The 23820-nt window shown below is 41.2% G+C and overlaps 1 protein-coding gene across 2 annotated transcripts in view; it reads left to right on the forward strand.

The window, feature by feature from the left end:
* Positions 1-23820, forward strand: part of LOC138302076 (claudin-16-like) — a 323258-nt gene that overhangs the window by 525 nt on the left and 298913 nt on the right. The window contains exons 2-3 of one of the 2 annotated variants that reach the window (XM_069242462.1): positions 319-469; positions 9644-9737. In XM_069242462.1, the coding sequence (XP_069098563.1) occupies positions 9681-9737 (57 nt within the window). In that variant the 5' untranslated portion in view covers positions 319-469; positions 9644-9680. The remainder of the gene's footprint in view (positions 1-318; positions 470-9643; positions 9738-23820) is intronic. The other variant, XM_069242464.1, reaches the window with a different exon arrangement.

Raw genomic sequence — 23820 nt, forward strand, 5'->3', positions numbered from 1 at the left:
GAAAAGTGATTTTAAGCTCTCTTTTAATGCGAGGAGAGGGAAAGCGTGTGAGAAATCTATTTGTAAGAAAGGTTGATTTGAATATCCCACTATGGAAGTGGTGTAAGGTATCTTCACAAGGATGTCGTTCTTAAGAGAGATGGCTGTCTTCTGCGCAGAGACTGTCACTAGAGGAAGGGGGGGTGGGGGGGGAGCATGGAAAAAATGCCTTTAAACAGTAGACGTGTGCTGTCGAGGTGCAACAGACTTGTTTATAACTTCTCAAAGAGGAGGGGATGGTATTGTTTAATGAACTGCGTCTCACGTTTTCGTTTCAAGGACGCCGTTAGGCTTACACATGTCTGCTCACAATATCACTGCAGGCAATGACGACCCTCCTCGTGTTTCCGCCTCTGTCTCAGCTCCAGACGTAAGACCTCCCTCACTTGGACCAGAGATATTCGATGCACAGGACGCCCGGCATCTTCTGGTAATATAGCACTTTGGGTTGAGCGCTTGTTGAGGAGATTTGTGTGGTATATTCTGATCATACGGCTAATGGTAGCTTGCGGTCCGCATGGTAAAGCTCCTCTACTGAGTATGCAGGCGTACCCCACTCATGCACCCCAACATTTGACAGGAACTTCCACAGCTATTGCCTCCTTGCTTCCGGAGTCTATCACAGTGGCATTGTAAATCGGCTTCCCCACAGACTAGACAGGACCGGCTTTTGGCATGGGCGGGCTGATTTCAGGTCCAGGTCTTCATAGGGGTGCACACAGCTTTGTCCATCACCCCTCTCACTTTTCTACGGCCTTGTCTGTGTCCCTGCGCGCTCGTTTCTCTGTCAGACTTGCCCGTTTAAAGGCGCCCATTCATTATCATACAGTAGGCATGTTTTTAACGCCTATTAGCCACCTTCCTTGCCCTCTCTTCACCTTCTGGCCCCTGCTGATGCATGCCAACAACACCGCATGGGCCTGAAGCAGTTAAGCTATGGGTGATTTAGATGTGGAGATGTGCTTGTGTTCAGGAGCCAAGCACTGATCAGCCAGGCACTGACTGTAGCCCCCTGCACCTGTTCTCCACCAGCCTTTTCATGGCGGTGAAACCGGGTTGTAACCAGCAGGGCGGCGCTGTGTTTAGCGTCTCCCTGGCTGATTCCAACCTGCACCACTGTCAACCCGTACAGATCTCCAATCCCGGCCGAGAAGGTGGTAGGTTGCCGGGGCTGAACCTCGTAAGTGGCAGCTGGACCGCCACACTCGTAATTAGGCCCTTTGTTTGATATGCACTTGTGCCTTTCATTGTCACTTTTTGTTCTTTACTAGTAAGTACTGAAAAACATACTGTGGTGCCTCATCCAAAAACATCTTTCTTATTTGTAAAGAAGTTTGTCCATGAGTAGCACTCGCATGAGATTTTTATTTATTCTTTAAGGGGTTCCTAAAAACGAAGATGTTATATAGAATTAATAGCTGAATAAATAGTAAAATATTAAGCTAAATATTTAGGTAAATATTAAAGTAATGCCAAACTACATTGGCCTTATTTGTAGATCACATTGACTGCTGACTAACTACTGTTAAAAAACGGTAATGTTTCTGGGCTTGGGGGGTTATGTGTGTGTGTGGAGTCGGGAGGAGAGGGCGGTCTGCCTGGGAAGGAATATTAAAGCACAGCTGCTGGGCATGCAGAAAGGAAGCAGCAGCCTGGCAGCCTGGCAGCATGGGGGAGAAGTATTTTGTATGGAATGTGTCATGATTGCCAGTACTTTTTAAACATAAAATAGTTCCTCAAGTAAACACAAGCATACACTCAAATAGCCGATAGCCAGACATTTTGTTGAATAGATAAACAAAAAGACAGCAAAATTATGTAAAATTACACTAATTACGCAAAATGCTAAACCACAAAAGCTCTGCGAACAACAGTCGATTGCCTTCGCACTAAGGTTGTTTTTACCACAAATTGCACATTTGCAATATTGTTTTTACCCGGAATGCATGTAATTACCCAAAGTGGCACTGTGCTGTGATTTTGGGAATTTCGCATAACAAGTTTATTTGCCATATATCTCAAATTACGCAAATTAAGCAGGTGTAACTTCAGTTCAGCCAGGCTTACTAACTACTCCTATATCACTATGTAATTGACAAAAACATGTGATAGGCTCTTTCATAGCTTAACACGACCTTCTATTTATTATATCTCCTGCAATTAGAAATTAGCCACATGTTTTCAGCTCATATCAGCATCTCAATAATAAGTTTTGTACTAGAACCGCATTGTCACAATATCACCAGACATAAAAATCATGTCCTAAATATCGTTGACAAGAATATTGCTGTGTTAGAGTTAATAATAAAATATCTGCTGCCAATGGGATGATGATCTATTTATGGATAATTTATATATCATCATCTTACTAATTACTAAATTGCATCAGTGCACTCCAGCACCATATCATCAGTTTGTTAATAGCCCGGTATCCTTAGCACATGTTGCCTATACAATCAGCTCTCTAATAGCCCACGTTTCATCGGACTTCTAGTACCTTCCAAATTGTCAAGCAGTTAGAAGCCCTAACACGATCATCTTAGTAACAGCCCATTAATATTCGTTTTTTATTGTTGATATAATAACTCCCTTTTTGTAAATTACTTCATATTACAGTTTAAAGAATTTAAGCACTTCAAAGCACATACTGCTATTATGTAAAATCAATGGTATGCGATTAATCATCCTCGGAAATGTGGATAGCAGAGTTGGGCCTGATCGGATTAGACCTTGTGATTGGTAGATCACATCACGTGTTAGATGTGATCACTTGACTTACATGCAGGCTTTCAATGTGATCTATTTAATCAGACCCTTAATAGATAACTGTAACCAAAACATTAATCTTATATCCTCACCCCATTAAATTGTCCCATGTCACCATCTTGTCAATATCTCTAAAATATTCATCTAATTAATACCCCTTCTTTATAGACAGTGATATAATGAGGTTATTCAATTCACCAGGGTATCAGCTCATGAAAGGCCACATGGCATACCCTGATCAGTAACCCTGAGAGCTCTCTCATTAACAGTCCCTTATCATTGGCACATTAATAGTCCAGTAGCATCAGATTGTTATTATCTCCCTGTTAACTGTCAATTGGTAGTCCAATTGAATAGTACATTAGCTGTCCAGGTTAGGCTTTCAATAGTTTCAAAAGACCATTGCTTTTACTTTATGAGCCATATCATCAGCTCATACTCATTCACAACTACCCCATTTTAAGGCCCCTTTTTAAACACCACTAAGAACACAGATACAACTTGTTCATATTATTTACATGCTAAAAGCTAAATAAAATCATCTTTTTAGAACACATAGTGCAGGCTCATTTATCATTCAATATCAGCAGCTCATACATAGCCTCACATTGTGAACTCTTAAATTTCTCAATAGCACCAACTCTTTAAAAGTCCGCATCATCATCTCCACAATAGTCACATATTGCCAGCTCATCAATAGCTTAGTATCAGCTTAACAGTAGCCGCATACAATCAGCTCTTTAAGATTCCGAAATAAACATATCACAAATAATGCCTGTGTATCAATTCATCAATAGCTTTATACAATAATCAAATTATTAGCTCTACTGCTTAATAGTTCACAAATCAACCGCATATCATGAGGTCATTAATAACTGTATATCACTGGCTTATCATTAGAACTATTTCATCTGTTCAAGGTAAGCATTAGTTTATGAACAGACATAAACAATAAATTCAGCAATAGACGCAATGGGGCATATTTACAAGAAAGAGGTGCATCATAGATGATGCAGCACTTTTTGTGCACCCCATTGAGCCTCCTAACAACACTATGGATGCGCCGTATTCACAATGCGGTGCCCCATGGCATTTATTAGGCCAATAGCATCAAAAAATGTTCACAACGAAGCTAAAAATAGCACATTGAAATCTTGTAGATATCTCTGTGCCATTTTTCTGGACCTCCTGACGGGGGAACGCCCCTCTTGCATACATTATGCCTGGTGCAGACATAATGTGACGTAAGTGGTTACAAATGCTTGCATTGCGCCACTTTGTAAATATGGTGCAATGAAAATACCTCCCCTATGCCACATTAGCGTAAAAAAATGATTATAATTTGGCGCAAGGAGATGTAAGGGGCTTGTAAATATGCCCCTAATGATCTGATGTAGAGTTGGAGAACATGGTAATCTGCCAATTATGTGCTGGAGTACCTTGTCCTTCAAACTGTCAGTCCACCCACTCTATTTACAGTCAGGTAAACCACCATGTTTCTGCCAGCAAAGCCTCCTCTAGCACTGCTGGTGGACATCCTAGACTGACAGCACCACAGACATTAGCCCTTTGGCCTACATATCTTAGAACATCCACCCCTGGTGTACATTTCTACTCCTGCTTGGGACTGCAAGGAAAAAACTGTCAGTCATGGACAGGAAAAAACATAAAATGACCTCCATACACTTGGTGAAAACGACCTGGGTGTCAGAGACATTTATTTAGTTTTTGAAAAACAAACTCCTGTTTTGGGAGTTTATTTTCTGAAAAGAAAACAGTTTCTGAACAGTGTCATGAAAAATAGTGGCCACTTAGCAAAGCTACAGTGAAAGCCACAGAAATATCCACTATGTAGGTGAAGGGCTCTAAATATAGTGGGTGGTCATCCGCCAGGGTAGCAGAATGCAGGACGTTCTCCACCATGGCAGGACTTGGGGTCCATCACCAAGCGTGGAATGATGCCGTAAGTAAACAGTTCATTAATGATCTTATGCCATTTAATCAGCTCATAAACCCCTCTATGAATCATCTTGACATTTTTAGTTTTAGAACTTTTATCATTAACTTATTAATAGTTTAAGGACATTGACTCATTGACTGATTTTGTCAGGCTTTTTCCCATATCCCGAAGATGTAATGGGCCCTCAGTGGTATCAAATGTGAGACTTCAAGTGTTCTCAGCTGACCAGGAGGCTGAGTACTCGCTCTGAAACCGAAAGTTAGGCATTAAAAGTATCTTTGACTTTCCTGAGTAGCTTGGTTAGTTGTCAATTCCTAGCTAATGCAGTTGACCTGAAACTAGAGCAAGGAACAGTATTAGACAATTTTACACATGTAATACATCCAAGGTTAGTTCTTAAAAACAAACGACATGCTCATAAAGACTATTACATTTTGTACAGTAAACCTAATTAAAATTGTCATAGACTCTGGTTTGTCATCCCAACCATTCAAGAGATATTTAAGGAAATTGCTTAGAACTAAGGCTTTCTATGAAACAAATCCAGCTTTTCTGCTTAATAGTGGCAAAAGTCCTCCTATACTAAACAATGGACCCATATTACCCCTTAAGACGTTATCATCATTGAAAGCTCTGGATCTGTCTAGTTTGCTGAAAGCCATTAACTTTGATGTTTATGACAGTTCCCCAGAAGAAATATAGAGAAATGACACAGGTTTCAAAGTGAAATGTTAAACCAAGTGGAATGAATACAGAATACCTCCACAAAGTCTAAAACATACTAAATTATTATTTTGAGAAATTAGTAAAAATCTGAATAAAGCCATTTCAAAGTCAGTCAATGCTGGATAAGTGTCCAGTTATACTAGCTCCAGTTAGACACAGTAAATATGTTATGATTCTTCAATGGTGCTAGGACTATCTGGTGTGTTACGAATGGCGTCATTGTTGACCGTAGGCCACAGTGACTGATATCACATTATCTGCTAGTCACAGTAATATAGGTTTCCCTGTGCGACCATTAAAATTTAGTTTTTCGAAACTCTTAGAAGTTGGCAAAGGAGAACTCCGAGGCTTGATGTTGTAGCTACACCGGGTCCATTATCCTTCTTGATGATGTTCGCGATGGACTGGGTCCAACTCCAATATACAAATTTACTTTAATCATAGTTTGAGTGGGCCAATGGTCACACAGTGGATCTCACTGGACATCAAATTCTGAGACCATGAGTTCAGGGTCCAGGGCAAAATGGGTTACCCATGGACCTCTCATAGCCTGGCAATTTATGGGGGCCCCCTTTGTGGCTTAGACATCCTTTTCCAGCTACCAGACCCTAAGCTGATGGAAGGATCAAGGCTCTAACCAGGCTACACAAAGAGAAGTGGGTACTGGGAATGATGAAATGAGAGGTCAGTGTTTTTTTTCTTTTTTGGAAACATTTGTTTATTGGAATTTTACCAATAAAATACTGGGCCACAGAGAGAATCAAGAGTGCCTCCAGAATGGCAGGGAGTGGGCAACTTTACGGGAAAACCTATATCAGATCACAACCAAACAAGATATCACAGCCCAGGCCACTGTAGATATAGGATGATCAGGCCCACCAACCTGCACAGAGGATCCCCGCCACCACAATTGTACCCTTCCTATAAGCGAAAAGGGAACACATCAGGAAAGGGTGTGCTTGGATTATGGGGGAATGGTAAGGTAAAGAGTAAAGGCATCCAAGCGCTCACAGTGGTGTGTGTCTCAACCAGCATCAGAAGATCTTGGTCAAGTCAGTGCAGCCCTATGCTCTAGTCCATGACACAGCACATTTGGCAGTACACCAAACTAGGGTGTTTGTCAAGAAATGCTGGTCGCCTGTCAAGAATGGGCCCCTGATGGCTTTAATGATGTGTGATTGATTGTTTACCTTATGTGTGAGTTTCTCATAGCCTGGTATGCAATACATTTTGAGTAACTATTCGGTGAGTGAGGGGAGAGTGGGTTGTTGTCAGTGGTGGAGGACACAGAGTTTGGCCATGGTGAGTGAGGGGAGTAGCCACCTATGATCATGTGAAGTCTTGGGCAGGTCTGGGAAATTGTGAGGGAGGGCAAGATGGGGCGAAGGAGTGATCTGGAGAGCAGTGTAATGCCTTAAGTAGTCCCAGACGAGTGTCCAGTAGGGTATACTAACTTTGCAGGCCCCCAAGATGTGAAGCAGGTCACAGCGTGTGGCATTATATGGCCAGCAGAGATCATGGGGTAGAAGGTTTGCCCTATGAAGTATCCAGGGGTCCAGTACCAGTCTTGTAGGATTTAAAAGTACAGGAATTTCAACCAGGATTCTATGAGGGCCCTGTCATGCTCGAACAGGAGTGATGTCCAGCCTTTCAGGGAGTAGGCCATCCCCAGGAGAGTCTGCCATCGGGGTCTGGTGGCTGTTAGGGACAGGAGAGAGTGTTGCCTATTGATGAGGACCGCACAGAGGTCAGGCACCAGCCCTTTATGCTGACTGAAAGCTCAAAGATACTAGAGTAAGGGAAAGGTCAATGTTTAAACAGAAATGCCACTCAGTCATGCAGGGGAGACAATTAACCTGGCAGATCTGTCAGCCCTAAGGGCATATCAAATGCAATTTGTCATTGTTGTGGCCATTCTTCACTGTCTCTGGTGAGGGCTCTCTGGGGGCTTCTGCTGTTGTTTCTGGGTAACTCCTTTTGCCTCTTGAGCTGGCCAGGGGTCCTCTCAAGGACAGCACTTCCAGGCAGCAGGCAGCAAGGACACTGCTGGAACTTCAGGCTTAGTGCCAGACTTGAGTGGAAAAGCAGTAGCAACAGTCCACTGTGGTCCAACCCAATAAAGCTTTGTTTCTTGCTGTATTGTACGTCCATTACACCTTCTAAGTTTGTGGCAGGTGAGCAAGTGAACCACCACAGGCATATGTTGCAGGGCTGGTTTTGCTGGCTCTATTTCAGAGATGATACCTGGCTAAGAATAAATGTGGATTGTCTCCAGACAGGAAAGAAGAAGGAGGAAGGGAATATAGGGTTGGTCATGTGTTGTGAATGATACAGTTACATACTGTACATGTTCGTGTGACCTCATGCACATAGCAGAGGTGGAAAGAAGTCAACTTTAAAGGGATCTACTGGATTATAATTGTGAATGCCTGCCAGCAGGCCATGTCATCAGATTAAGAGGTTAAGGAAGGGTGCATCATTAATAACACATTAGAGGAGGGCCCTGTTGAGGTTTCACGCTGTGTGTCGTAATTGGTATCTGCTTGGTATCTTAGATTAGGAACCATCTGGAATAGCAGAGAATAGAGGAGTGCTGTAGAAATTTAAAAAAAAGATGACTGGATAAAACTGGTAGTGTAAACTCCTTCCAAGTGTCATCTCTACCAACTCACATTGCGAGCTAATTAACAACCTACATACATAACAGTCCTAAATCTTCACGTCATGAACAGGCCATGCAATTAGCCCATTCATAACCCTCATATTACTATTATTGATGGGCGAGATTTAGTCTTCCCCTCCATTGATGGACAATTTCATGAATATTCACCCAGTTGAATGCAAGCAAAGATTCACAAATTGAACTGACTTTAAAAAAGCGATGTTAATCTTGTCCAGTCCTCTGCAGGCCAGCTTTACTGGTAGAGGACATTGTGTGGGTATAACATTCTGCACTAGGAAATCCTGAAGTGTATGACAACAACTCCTCCCTTTGCATGAGAAGTGGGAGAAGGGAGAGTTTGGGGTTCAGGAGGAGCTGTAGCAGCTTTAGCAGCAATCAGCCTATCAGTATTTTGGGACCTCAGAGTGATAGGCACAGACACTGCTGAAGAGGACAGAGTGTGGGGCTCCCATCGTTCCAAATTAAGGGACAATGAACAGTGAATGCAGAATTGGCTCCTCTCTGTGCTGTCAACCTCTGGCCCTGGACATCTTTTATCTGCAGTTTACCATTGAAGTAAAGGGTTGTTGATGCTATCTTTTTTTAAATACAAGCTCCCAATTTTACAAAGCACACACATTGTATATCTCAACATGGTAATTCTCTAATTACTAACTCAAAAATATCCCATGTCTAATCAATTCACTAATGATTAAATATCAAATCATTTGTAGGCCTCAATGTCATTGGTTTATTAATAATCAGACTATCAAAAAGTATTTAACTGTGGAAAATCATTACATGGTTTTTAATTCCTATGTAATTTGCTTATTTCTAATCCATTGTCCCCTCAGCAATAGCCCAATATTATAAGCTCAGTAATGATCCTAATACATTACTTCATTAACAATACAATGACATTACGTTGGTATCTCCCATATCATCAGCCCACAGGTAGACTCCTACATCATACACACATAAATTGCCTTATTTGAGATAAATAACTGCACTATGAATTAGTGCTTAATAGGCATAATTCACCGTCACCTGCCAATGTCATCTATTAACATTTGAAATCATTCCACCTTTTTTGTTGAAGTATTTATTGACATCCTCTGTCACCTACATTACAAAACACTACTAAATTTAAAAAAACAATGTAAGCCAAATTAAAACAATGAAAGCTTTGTGCGACTTTTATTCAAATGTAAAATAATTATAACAAAGAACTAAAACGGTGCAATTTATTTATAGTTTCACAAAAAAAATCTAGAGTAAAAGACAAGAAAAGCAAGAAAAATTAAATGATAACCAAGCCAGAACTACTTAAAATTAACCAGCCCAAGAAAGTCAATCACCAAAGTATTAAATGAATGCTATAAAAAAATGTAAAATATTTAAAAAATGACATATTAAAAATGAAACTAACAAACATAATACAACATAGTGACAAAAAACAACATAATGAATATAATGCTTTCTTTCAACAGATTTAGAAACATCATCTTTCACCAAAAGAAGAAGCAAATGGCTCTGCGACAAAATAAGCGTACAGAAGAACAAATGTTGAGAAACCATCTAAATGTAAGTAAAATGTGTAGACATAAAGGTAAAATGTTTAAACAAACATTAAAACACTTACAGTAAGCAACTGTAGTATTATTTGTGGTAGGTGACTTCTCACCCTAAGGATCAATCACAAGACTTTTCAGGGTGAACCCTCAAGGTCACTATATAAACCTATGCTTAACCCCCTGGTAACTATTGCACAAAGCAGGCAAGATTAACTTACAGGCAATGTCTAACTTATTTATGCAGTACCTAACCAGTACTAAAGTCGAAATGCAAAACAATAAGGCCCGTATTTATACTTTTTTTTGTGCCGCATTTGCGCCGCTTTTTGGCGCAAAACGGCGCAAACCTACAAAATACAATGGCATTTTGCAAGTTTGCGCCGTTTTTGCGTCAAAAAACGACGCAAATGCGTCGCAAAAAAAGTATAAATACGGGCCTAAATATCTTGACAAACATTCAGTAAAGGCAACTGCTGATATGAATTTTAAAATGTTAGGTAGGAATAGCGCCAAGAAACACAAAGTACCAATAATAGTCAGTGGTCATGGTAGACTGGGACCTAGGTGCAATTTCACGCTGACTGCAATGGAGTGCCCGTTGGATACACCATCTAAGTTCGTCCTGGTCAACGATTATACCTTCTGACTTTAGTCCTTTAAGTTTGAATCCACCACAGGAGTTCACTACTTAAGCTCCCGGGACCTCAGGGAGAGCAAATAGAGACTAACAGGGTGTCAGATAGAGGCCAAACAGTGGAGTACAGTTCAGGTTCAGTTTTCATTGGTCAACTTGATAGTTGCTGGAAAAGGCCTCTTGTAGCTTGTTGTGTACCTGTTGATTTAACAGGTGGTCAGCCTAATGATTCTTGGAGACCACCTCTTTGTCCTTTGTAAAAGACAGAGCAAATCCAGTCCACCAGGGCTCCTCTGAGGTCACAGAGAGGGGTCCAGTCTTCTGTTTTCCCTCTGGTCCAGGAGATTTTCCAAGATGATGCACAGAAATACCACATTTATGCCTGGCATAAGCTAGTGGGTGCGAATGACTCCTAGACATGCCCTAACCAATGGGGTAAATCTAACGGGGGTCCACTTTACCCTCTTAGGTCATTTTCAAAAAGGTGTGAATCTTCAGCCACACTAAACGTGGACTGTGAATCTGGGGATGTATATGGGGAGTACACTATGTTAATCATGGTGTCCTCCCACATCTAACACCAACATCCTGTTTGAGGTAGTCACTGTATCCCCAATAAGCCCAGAGACCGAAGTCTAGTAGAACAAAGCAGGAGTTTCCAGCAACCAGACAGAGGGTACACAGGAATTGTTATGGCATTCTGTTACTCTGACTTTCAGGTGTGCCCCCAGTGTTTTTCTGCAAAGTCCAGCAGACCTATAAAGCAGGATTTGATGCTCCAGCATAGTTTGATACTGTAAGCTCACAAAGAGGCCCTGCTGTGGTTGGAGCCTGCCTGGCTGGTGGGACAAAGGATGGTCCCTGCCCTGGAGTCAGCTACCATTTATCTGTGACAGGTGAGGCCTTGCTGAAAGTAATCCAGTTCCTGGGTACAACCCCATTGTTCATCCTGTCAAGGGAACAAAAACACATACCACACCCAGGCCTTTGTTTTTTGCTGTAAGAGCAGTTTTCATACTTTTTTGAAATGCATGCTTAGTAGCTGGCAAAAGTGGGAAAACACATTTAAAAGAGTCTCCAGAGGCTTTAGGCAGGTAAAAGGTAACTTTTTAAAAGCATATTTTTCCTGAAAATCTATCACAAATCTGATCATCATTAAATTGGATTTCTATTGCCAACTAAAAAACTTTGTTTAATTACTTTTACAGCTGTCTTCTAGCCAAAAATAACTTTATTAAAGGAATGATGTAGCCCAACCAGCCTTTCTACAGTGAAAATAGCTTTTGTGGATTTTTGGCTACAAGGACAGGCTTATAATTAAACTCCAAAAACAATAAGGTGATGGATGGAATGCTTAAAATAATCTCAGTTACTGGCAATCACCTGTGTTGCATCCCGAATACATAATTTGTTTGCCCACCAATTCACCTCAGTTGGATCTAGCCATATGTAAACCAGTCTTGATGCTGCTCCTCATGGGAACAGGCCAGCCTGAACTGCCAGCTAAGGTCCTACCTGAACTGGAACACAAGCAACCTAGGACCAGTTTTTCCCTAGTTAGGGCTCTTCAGCCATGTATAGCTTGGTGCCAGAGGCACTGTGAGCCCGTGACCCATGTGTGGGCATACCCGGCATACTTAGGGCATCAAATCTAAAAACAACTAGGTAATGGATGGAATGTTTGAATTGGTCTTAGCCACTGGCAATGGCTCCGGCTGCATTCCATTCCAATGGGTGAAAAATGATGGATTGAGGTGCATCTTGGCTTGGCAGTTTGGGCTGTAATGTTCTTTTGAGGAGCAGGGTCAAGGCTTGGTCCAAATTGAGGTGGCAAGGTGTGTGAAAAACAATGGATTGGAATGCGGCCCAGGAGATTGCCAATGGCTGAGATTAATTCAAGCATTCCAGCCATCACCTAAGGGAGCTGAGGCCAATGCATCCTCATTGTTTCCCCCAAGCTGACTGTCAGGAACATCATAATACAACGGTTTCCACTGGTCAGCCCGGTGAAAACATTGTATTACATGCTGGTAAGGCATGACAGCTGCCTCGCTCTGCCATATTGGAGTTGTTGCGGTTCAATCGTACAACTCCTAATCTGGCCTTAGTTTTTATTTCTGAAATGTGGTTCAGTAGTTTCATGTGCCTGAGGTCTCTACAGCGGTGCCAGTTGGCTACGGGATCTTAAAATGTGATAGAGATGGCAAAAAGGAGGTATCACAATTATTTTTAAGGATTCTTACCTTTGCAAAGCAGAACGCAGTACCCCAAGCCTTCCAGCTGTCCCAAAATACCTTATTGCTACTGGATGGTACTATTCTTTATAGGCCACCTGGATATAAGTCTCAGCTGTCATCCAATTTACTAGCCTGGCTGTCCCCTTTGGACTATTTTTTAGTAACTGGTGATTTTAAATTGCATTTTGAATTTTCAGAAGACTCTCTATGTAAAAGGTTGTAAAATGAGATGTAGATTCGACAACTATTGCAATGAATAAAAGGCCCAACCCATAAGGCAGGGAATACTTTAGAACTGTTATTTTCCAATATTGACATGATTAGGATCCATGATATCAACCCTCTACATTGGTTGGGTCATTATTTAATTAATGTTTCACTTACATTGCCAGCAGATAGGCAGAAAACCTCTGGATCTACCCCAGCCCGAAGAGAGCCTGGAGGAAAGTTAGTCTGAGACCTTTAAAGGTTATTTTGGATCCCTGTGCTTGGTTAAGGCATGTCTTTAGAAATATACTTAGAAGATTTTAACTTAGCCATCAGGATCTTGAAGGATATGCCCCTTCCAAGTAAAGTAATTCGTCTAGACTTTCCGCTTTGGAGAATTGCTATTTCAACAAACTTAGGGTAGAAAAGAAGAATTGTAAAGTGCTAGACCACAAATGAGGGTATTCAAAGTGCATTAAAGACCACCTCGTGTATAGAGCTGTGCTAAAAAATTGTCATAAATTGCCCAGGAAGGCAAAGAAAGATTATTTTGTAAAGAGATTGGAAGAAAACAGTGCATCCTCTAATGAATTATTTCAAATTGTAAAGGAACTGGCTCACCCCAGAAGTTTAAATCAGGCAATTGATGCCTCGGCTGAGCATTGCAAAGAGTTGGCTAGATTCCTTGACTACAAAATAGAAAAGATTTACTCAACCTTTGAGTCTCAGGTGCTGTTATTAGATGGATGCAGGCCAATCATTTGAAATGTAACAAAGGAAAAACTGAGATAATGCCATTTGGCAAAGCTTCTGATTTTGCCCCTTCAATCCGGTGGCCAGATGATATCCCTCCCTCAACAGTAGATGTGGTCTGAAAATCTGGGAGACAGATTTGACTCTCAGCTGTTGTTTCTCCTGCATGCCCTGGCAACTGCAGGGATATGTTTTAACTTAATAAAATATTTAACTACATTTTTTGAACCCCTACCAATGACAGCCAGAAAATCAGTAGCATATACCCTAATCACCTCCAGGCTAGATTATTGTAATAGTCTGTTTGCGGGCTCCTCAAAACAAGTACTCCACAGATTCCAGACTGAGCAAAATGCTGCAGCAAGGGCAGTCCTTAAGCTGCCCAAGAGAACTTCGGCTTCAGCTGCCTTAATATCCCTTCACTGGCTGCCTAGCCAAAAGAGTACTCTTCAAAATTATTTTATTCACGTTCAGAACCTACAGAGGGATTGGCCCTAAATTTCTCTCTGCCAGGTTCAAACACTACCTTACCAACAGGCCTCTAAGATAGTCACAAGCCAATCTAGTGATACCCTTTCACTTCAGACTAAAAACCAAAGGAGGCAAAGCTTTTACGGCTCTAGGTGCTAAAATGTGGAACTCCCTCCCAAGTCAACTGAGGCTTATGAAGTCCGAAGCTCCATTTAGGAAATGCCTCAAGTCCTGGGTTTTTGGGATCTCAGATGTCTTTTGCTATTCTTATATTCTGTAAATTGGTTCCATCTGTCTTTCCCCTCTTCTCATAAAGCTATAGAGGTCTCTCTTTTATGCTGCCTTATCTTTTTTGGCACTGTAATAGCACCAGGATACTCCCTTGGGAGTGATAGTGGTGCTTTACAAATAATGAATTCAATTCAATTCATTAGATTAGTAGTGGACCAGCGGAAAGCTTCAGTTCTGATCCATGGCCTTCAGCATGGTTTCTCACAGTTTATTGATAAAGAGATTACATGAAACTTGGCTGTATGCAAAAGCCTAACAATAGGTTGGATCTTTCTTGAATTAAGAACTCAGACAGTTGACATGACTACTATTGGATCCACCCCCCATTTATACAATTGCAGGGTACAGCAGGCTCCTTGCTTAGGCATATGCTTTTTTAATGTTTATGTCTCCTTTTTGGCTAGTATTGTCATAGCTTGGGGCTTCAAGATCTGCTCTTATGCTGACGATACTCAGCTTATCATTTCCAGAGGGCAGAGACATGGGGAGACCCGAGAGAACATCACTGGATGTCTGTCAGAGGTAGCTACTTGGATGCAAGCGCATTGTTTAAAGCTAAGTGCGGAAAAGATGGAGATCTTACTTTTTGGTGGAACTCATAGCATCTGGGATGATTTATGGTGGCCGACAGTCCTGGGCATCACACCAGAACCAAGGAGAGAGATTCTTGATAGACAACTTCCTCTCCATGCAGGATCAGGTTAATGCTACCTGCGGCAAATGCTTTGGGTTGCTCAGACTTTTAAGTACACTCTTTCGTTGGATTCTAGTGGAATAGAAGAACAGTCATCCAGGCACTGATCATGAGTAGGCTGGATTATGACAATGCCTTATATTTGGGAATACCAGATTTTTCGTTTACTCGTCTACAGTCTATCCAAAATGCAGCAGCCAGACTCACTTGTAACAGTGCCCGAAACAGCTCAGCTTCTTTAGGTTTAAATTCACTTCACTGGTTGCCATTTCATAAAAGAGCTAAATTTAAGCTGTTATGTCATGTAGAACAAGAACTATATGACATTAGACCAGCCAGCTTACATAGCCGAGTGTTTTTTTATAGGCCTGCACAAGCTCTGCGCCATTTGGCAGCCGTTTATTGGAACTTGTTACCTGTTGATCTTCATCTGACTTCCGAACATGCCAGGTTGGGGAAGAGATTGAAGACTTGGTTATTGTCCTTATAAATATGTGGATAATGACTTCAAGGTAGCAGGCGTTGTAGTGCTGTGAAATCCCTGAGGGGAGGAGTGTTGCACTTTGTAAATAAATTAAATTAAATACCTTAAATTAAATCACACCCAATCCCAGAAAGGTAAGCTGTTATTAATCTGCAGAGGATATACCTGTAGTAACAGGAGCACATAGAGGCACCTACACAAATCTATCCTGATTGTGGAATATGCAATAACCTATACTTTCTACATGAAATAAAAGAAGCTGATAGCTCTAGCCTACGTTCGTATATTTCTGTATGCATATGGAATTTTTCCAGCTCAAACATAGTCAAAAGGCATTAGAGCTCTATGCATGATCACATTGTAAAAGAAGTGTAAACAAATCATAATATCCTAATGGATTCTTCCTACTACCAAAATATTAAACTAAACTAGTCCCATTAATGGATTACTTTGAAGATACTTGGTTTGGTTGCATGCACCATATTGGACCCGGATGCCAACCAAATTATCATACTCCATAGTGGAATGTGTACACAGCACCATGCCCCAAGAGATAAAAACAAATAATGCAGTGGAATTGCGACACAATTACTCTCAAGTAACATTTGGAAGAAGCCCCCCTGCTACACAGTTTTTAGAAACATCATAAAAGAACAAAGCTAACAGGAACTAAGAATGTTGAACATAGCAAAGCTACCAAATACTGAAATATCAAGACAACCTAAAAAAATGACATATTAACAAGCAAAGGTAAACCAATAATACACAAAAACTAACAAATAACATGGGGCCTCTTTATGAGTCTGGTGGTCTTCAGACCGCCAGACTCATGGTGGCAGTCGGCCCGTCGCAGCTTTGACAGTCCACCCATCAAATAACGACTTTGGCAGTGAGACCACCAAAGGCCTGCCGTCCTCACTGCGAACATTGTTCCCGATGGCATGATGGCAGTGAGGCTTGCAATCAGCCATGCTAGGTAATAGGCTGGGGTGGGGGTGGGGTGGGCTTCACCGCCATAGCGTTGACGTTCTTCCAGGAGTTTGGTGGTCCCGCGTTGGACCACCAAACTCATAATGACCCCGATAGTTTCACCATATAAACCAAGAAATACTAGTCTAACTCTAAATCACCCGTCAACACGAAACCCCCCAGAAAGTAACTTTAAATTATTCGTGTCTGAACCAGGGAGCAGGAATTGGAAACATGGACAGTCCAAAATGAATAAGGCAGACTACCAAATTAAAGAGGAACAATGGCAAAAAATGGTCATAAAGAAAGACTAACATCCCTTTGGAAACATTGTAAAAAATATATATGTGTAATAAATGCATTTAAAACATTATTATACATTCAAAAATGTAAAAATATGTTCTAGTCATTAAATACTTGTATATAATGATAATTATATATATATATATATATATATATGTGTATATATATATATATATTATATATATTAAAATATGCTTGCTGTTAAAAAAATAATACTGTTTTTGCAGTATATTCTAATACGAAAAATGTGTAAGAAACAAAGACAAAGTTTAAAAATCATTTTAATGTCATGAAGTATTGTAAAACAAGCAAAAATACATTTGCTAATAAACTGTAAAATGTTATACTGTTTGACTAAAAATAGGAGTTGATTTTGTATAGATGAAAACAATGTTACAATAAACATGGTGTGAAATCTTTCACATAAATACTTGTAAATAAAATATATATCTCGAAAAAGTGTATAAATTATGAACTGAAAAATACATTTTCATAACATGTATTAACTCTTACAAATATGAATGAAGAAACAAAAATGGTTACACTTAACAAACCTCACTTTCACTATACCCACTCTTTCCACTTTAACTTTGGTCACTCTAAGGTAAGTGTTGAACTTTGGGGAGGTCAGATTCCCACTCCAACCATAGCCACATTGGATAAAGTATTGGACTTTGAGGAGGCTAGATTTACTTTTCAAGCTCCAAACACAGCCGCACTGGGGAAATAGTTGAACTTTGGGGACGTCATTTTTACTATTTGTAAACCAAACATCGCTACATTGGAGAAAGTGTTGGACTATTGGGAGGTCCGGTTAAATATTTCCACTTCAAACTTAGCCACACTGGGAAAAGTATTGAAGGCTGGGTATCTCATCTCAGATTACTATTCCCACTCCAAACTTAGCCACACCTGGGAAAGTGTTGGAATTTTAGGAGCTAAAATGTCCCCATTCCAAACCTGGCTGCTTTGGGGAAAGTTTTGGACTTAAGTGAAATTAGCTTAACTATATTAGGACCAGTTTCCTTTTATCACTCGTAAGGGCTTTATAACAAGTCTGGCGGTCACTAGACCACCGGACTCGTGGTGGTGGTCAGGACTGTCGCTGCTGTGGCGGTCCAACCACCACATTACGACACTGGCGGTCAGAGCGCCAGGGTACTGCTGTCTCCACCGGGATCTGTGATCCTAACGGGCCGACACCGGGTGAAGGTCACACTCAGCCAGGGTGGAGCTGCACGCAGTGCCACCCTGCTGCTTACAACCTGGTTCTCCACTAGCCTTTTCATGGCAGTTTCACCGCTATGAAAATGCTGGCGGCAAAAAGGTGCAGGGGGCCACAGAGAGGCCCCTGCATGGCCCATGGCATGTGCAGTGCAGAAGTCCCCATGCCCAGCACACTCTTAATGTGCACTGTAATGCTCTGCAAGGGTGCTGGTGCCCCCTGAGGGTGGCAGCATTTGTGCCGGCTCGATTACATGCCGGTAACAATGCTGCCACCTCTTTACTGCTATGCTGAAGGGCGGAAACCTTTGTTTCTGCCATCAGCCCAGTGGGAAACTCATAATAGGTCCAGCGAGGAGGTCGCCAGTAAGGCGGCAACCTCACCGTTGGAAGTTCAGCGGATGGGTCTTCCCATCCGCCGAACTCGAAATGATGCCCTAAATCACATTAGAGACATTAATGTAATTTGAACAATACAACTGTAGTAAAACCATTCCAATTTAAAAAAATGAAACTATATTAAAAACAGACAAAAACTCAAAATACAAAAATATTAAATAAGATAAAAAAAATCAGAACCAAAAATCATAAAATATTTTTTAAAACACACGTCAAAAACACTTTTTAGAAACATATACAACTATTTTCAACAAAAGTACAAACATTGTAGAAAACACTACTCAAAAATAAGAAAGGTAAAAATAATCATAGACATTACATTTAACTTAATAAACATTTTTTAAAACGTCTCAAATAAATAAACAATTACAAAATCCTTAATCCCGATAATGTGTACCACACAATATCATGAAAAAAGATAAAAAGGTACTGCCAGTGCTTAATTTTGCTTGTTGCTTCCGGTGCTGAGCACCGGCACTTATTTTTGAGGGCCGGGGCTTATTCTTCTGCCTCAAGCATTTATTGCGAGCAAAAGACACATATGGGACAGATGGAGGAAGGGAAAAACAAAAAAGCGTCACAAAGGGAGAAAGTAGGAAGCTGCTAGAGTGAGCTGAAGGGGCATGGAGTGGCTTTAAATGTATTGAAGAGGCCTGAGGTGGCTTCAGGGTTACGCCGCCTCAGTATTTCATGTTCACACATTTAATTGCAGCAGCCGCGTGTTTAAGAGAAGGGCTTTGGGCACCGGCACCTTTTTATTTACTGATTAACCACTGGGTACTGCAATAAAAAAATCTTTAAAAACACCAGAAAACCTTTAAGATTTGAAAAATTATGTTACTAAATAGAATATACATTACAAAAATGTGCAAAATATTAAAAAATAAATGATTCTAAATACACATAAAAGAACAATATACATTAAAATATTTTAAACAAAATTAAAACATTACTAAAACGTTATTCTTACCTGTGATATTCTACTCCACAAAATTCTTTAACTTACAATATGTTCAACACTATATTTGTGTCCCATGACATTTTTTAAACAATACTATACTGGAACTCTGCTTAAGGATGTTTGGTGGAGCTGAAACATCCAGGTCGAGGAGGTGAGATGATTGTGGGAATCCAGCCCTCATTTAAAATAGGTGTAATCGATCCGTTGGGGTTGAATATGGTGTTGCAGATATGTGACTTTCCCCAGCCTTGCAGCTGTTTTAATAGCAACCAGTTAGCTACATTTAAGCAAGGAGATGGTACTGTCTTGATTCTACATGCACATGTTTGTGTATTAAAATTTGTGTGAGTGCATTTTATGGTGATATTTGGGGGATGGAAGAAGACACCGTAGTCAGGGCAGCCTTACCATCTTTTCTTCGGAAATGGAGCTGGAGTGGAGGATTCCATGGGTGAAGAGAACTGGCTAGAGGGTGTTAGTTACGGCCATACAGATGCAAAGCTGCTCCTCACAACTTTGTCCGGTACTATCTGATTGAACCAAGCCAGTGATGCTGTGACCAGTTGCCCTGTTTGGTTAACTTCTAAGCTTAACTTGGCGCTGGCGCAGTTGTGCGTCGAAAAGTATAAATATGGCCCTTACTGCTGTAAAATAAGTAGATAAAGGGGCCAATTCACAAAGGCAGTGCTGAGTGCATGGAGTACTTCTCCTGTAGTACGAATTCGTGCACCTATAAATGCCTCTGTGAATTGGCCCCATAAATTTGAGATGTACTTGGTAAGACTTCTAAATAAATTATAGCTAAGACAGAAGCAGACTTAAATTTACCCTCTTTAATTTAAGTTTGTGTTTGTGAATAAGGCCCTTGTTGACTCAGAAAATGAAGTAGTTAAAAAGTTCCTAATAAAAGTAGATATGAAATAAATATTCAGTTGTATGTTTATATCTATTTGTTTTTACTTCGTTGCCTCATTTGCTATAAAGATAGTCAATAGTTATTGCATTTTTTAATACTAATACATTTGATATGTAAAAACAAACCTTCACTGCATTTTGCACCGAGTTTTCTAAATGTTCACCAAATCTTTTGACCTGCTGGTGGGGGATTTTCCAAAACACACCTTTCCAATATTGCTTTTGTTCACATATCTTGTATTATCAGAATCAATGTTGTCGGGCACAGCCCTTATAGTAATTGGCACGTTTGTTCATGTGTTCAGAGAGAAAACAAGCATTGTTTTTGTTTCCAATCATAGACCAAAATACATTTTGCAAAAAATTTATACCAGTTCTGATTATGTTTCATTGCAATGTTGGTGATCTTGACTAGAGACCAGGAAAATATAATTTGTGATTTGCACTCTCACATCTTGCAAATGTCCTCCCACACTGCATTATGGTGGATGTAGTACAATGTATTCACAATTCCTAAACCATGTGGCATTTACGGATGAGCTAAAGCCCTACCTATTTAGAGAAGACTAACAGCTTCATTGTGAGTTTGGTGGTCGAACGAGCCAACCTCCAAACTTGCAGGTAGGACGCTGCCGTCATGCTGGCTGCATTCCAGCCAATCATAATACAATGTTCCCGCTGGGCTGACCGGCAGGAACATTGTATTATGATGTTCCCGCCAGGCTGACCGGCGGGAACAGTGCTACAGTATTGGTCTCGGCTGCCTTAAGAGAGCAGAGAACAATACCGTAGCACACTAACACCCTCGGAATACGCACTGTCTGCAGAGCTGACAGTGCATTCCGAGGGTGCTGGGCAGGGGGGCCCCTGCACTGGCTTCCCACCAGACTTTTCATGGCACGTTCCCTGCCATGAAAAGGCTGGTGGAAAGTTGAATTGTAATCAGTAGAGCGTCGCTGCACTCAGCACCGCTGTGGCTGACCACAACTCAGACCGCCGTCAGCCCATCTGGAACCATGTTCCTGGCGGGGATAGAGGTCCCCTGGCAGTCCAACTACCAGGGTCGTAATGTGGTGGTCGAACCCCATGGAGTGAAGCAGTTTGCCTGTCGCCACGAGACTGGTGGTCTCCTAACCACCAGCCTCATAATGAGCCCCTAAACCTTCGCATGATAAGCTTTAATGCAAATGACTCAGAAGAGTAACTCTGGCCTCTTCCCCTTGTGCAGCTATCTCTTGATCATTAGCGAAGTTTATTCTCCAAATACTTAAAAATACATACAAATCTCCATACCCACAATCCAGGGGTTTTGTAGGTCACTTCACTCATATTTCAGTTACCTTAATAATCAAGTACCAGATCAATCACTGCTGGAAATCTCCTGAAACATGATTTCACATGCATGTGAGTGGAGTACCACAATTGCAGGTGGGAGTGGTGCAACAATGCCTATACATGTTTAGAAGGAAATACAATTATTTTCTTAATTTTGTGGTTACCAATTTGCCATTTGTTTGAACATTTTCAGGAGTCCAATATCAGTAAGGAGTTACTGTTTTTTGTTATTAATTTTGTTAGGCGTGCTTAATCTTACTAATGAGTCCAAAACTGAAGAACTGGTAGATCCGTTTAGCACTTGACCATCATGGTAGCAAAGTCAAACCAAGTAGTCCATCAAATAGTAGTTAATAGTAGTAGTCAATATCTAACCAGTGCTTTGTCTTATAAAAGAGAAGGCACTTTGCTATTCACACACAACAGAATGTTGTTGATAAATAAAATAAAGACTTAATATTATGTCACTGCAGTCAGATAACACTTTGGGGATTCTGGGAAACAGCCAAGCTGCACCCATAGGACTTATGCCAGTGGTAATTAATTACAAAATAGTCTTTTTTACCCACTGAGCAGCTGTGATGGGTTTGCAGGTAGGTTGAATTGACCTTTGGCAGTGTTAGCAAGGGTTTGCACCCTCAGTAAGTGAGTGGTTTCTATTTTCAGTCTTTCGGACAGTATCTTCTATCTGTTCTGTCTCATAGAGCAGGCAGTGCCTTCGGATGTTCCATAGTTGTCAGGGCCAGTTTTCCTCCCAATATGGGCAAGGCTCTCTAAGCAAGGATTGCACTGCACTGCACTAGCTTGCTCAATATGGTCACTGTCTGCAACAATAGGCTTTGCACACGCTAAATTAGATACATTTTGGGCAGAGGGAGGATGCACCTGGGTTGCATTGCTCACAGTCCAGTGGACCTTGCTTTCTCTAATCTTTCTAAGGCCCAATCAGAAACTTACCTCCAAACATGCTGGGAATCCTCCTCATGTTTCACCGCAGAGTACACAATCCTGGTTGAAGTCCCCTTCTACAGTGGGGGACACCCCTACCTTGCCACACTCCTCTTTGCATATCCTGTTTTTTCAGTAGAGACTGGGGGATGAGTTTAGCACGCTGATACTTTTAGGCTCTTGGTTGCCTGTGCAAAAGTCTCACGAGTTGAGTTCTGAAGACATGACAGTCAGGCTTTGATTTTCACTGTGGGGACACTTCAAGGCTTTCAGGTCTCAGTCTCTGACAGGTCCTTCCCTGTGTCACTGTAATGGGTGGCTTCAGTTGTTTCTACATCGAATCCTTTGCACACACCTTTCTTCTGGGCAGTGTGTTCTTTGTGCAAGAGTATACTCAGTTTCCCTCCTAAAAAGTAGATTTGTTTCCTCCTTCATTATATGGTCTAGGCAGCCTATCCTGGAAGGCTGGTTGAACACTTCAGTTTCTGGTGCCAAAATCAGGCAAGTGGAGTTGGCAGTGTAAACACCCACCCTGGATCACAATGAGTTTCTTAATTACCAGTAGTGTAAGATCTCAGATTCCTATAGAGAAATCATGGTTCCCTAGAAGTTTCTGCCCCTTTCTATTTTACAGTTGTAGACAGTGACTTTGTGTTCTAGCAGACATCTCTGAGACTGGATTATTTAGTTCATGCCCTTTTGCTTATTCCTCTCAGACTGGTCCAGCCAAACTCAGTGTCAGCAGGAGGGTAGGGTGGACTTTGGAGTCCCATGTCAGGGAAGACCCAAAAGATGGGCACAAAAGAAGGTGAGGCTGTTTCACCAAACTTAAAAAGTATGACCCACCACAAATGATCTCTGGAATGTCCTACATTGGCCCTAGAATTCAAGTTGCTGCTTAGCGCTCTTTTAACTTTCCTTTTTAGATACCACTTAAGTGTAGGAAGGAAAAATGTATTGCTGTGCTGCTACATCCACCTGTAACTTATACACTCCACGCATCTTCTGCATGGAGAAGTAACACTCACATATGTGTCATCCATGTTCCACATGGATTGAGCAAAGTGCACGGTTGTTGCAGACTGAAAGACCTATTTAAAAAAAAGGCAATGAGTGAGTCTTCCTGCCAGAGACAAGTATAAAGGCCTATCCGGGTGCTCCAGTTTTACCACTGACACTACTGTCAGCCCTCTACAGTCTGGTGAGTTGGTGGTTGCCATTCTCATTAAGGAGAGTGCCCAGGGTCATGCACTCCAGAACACAGAGTC

The sequence above is a fragment of the Pleurodeles waltl genome, chromosome 6, assembly GCF_031143425.1.
Source record: "Pleurodeles waltl isolate 20211129_DDA chromosome 6, aPleWal1.hap1.20221129, whole genome shotgun sequence".
NCBI classification, from domain to species: domain Eukaryota; kingdom Metazoa; phylum Chordata; class Amphibia; order Caudata; family Salamandridae; genus Pleurodeles; species Pleurodeles waltl.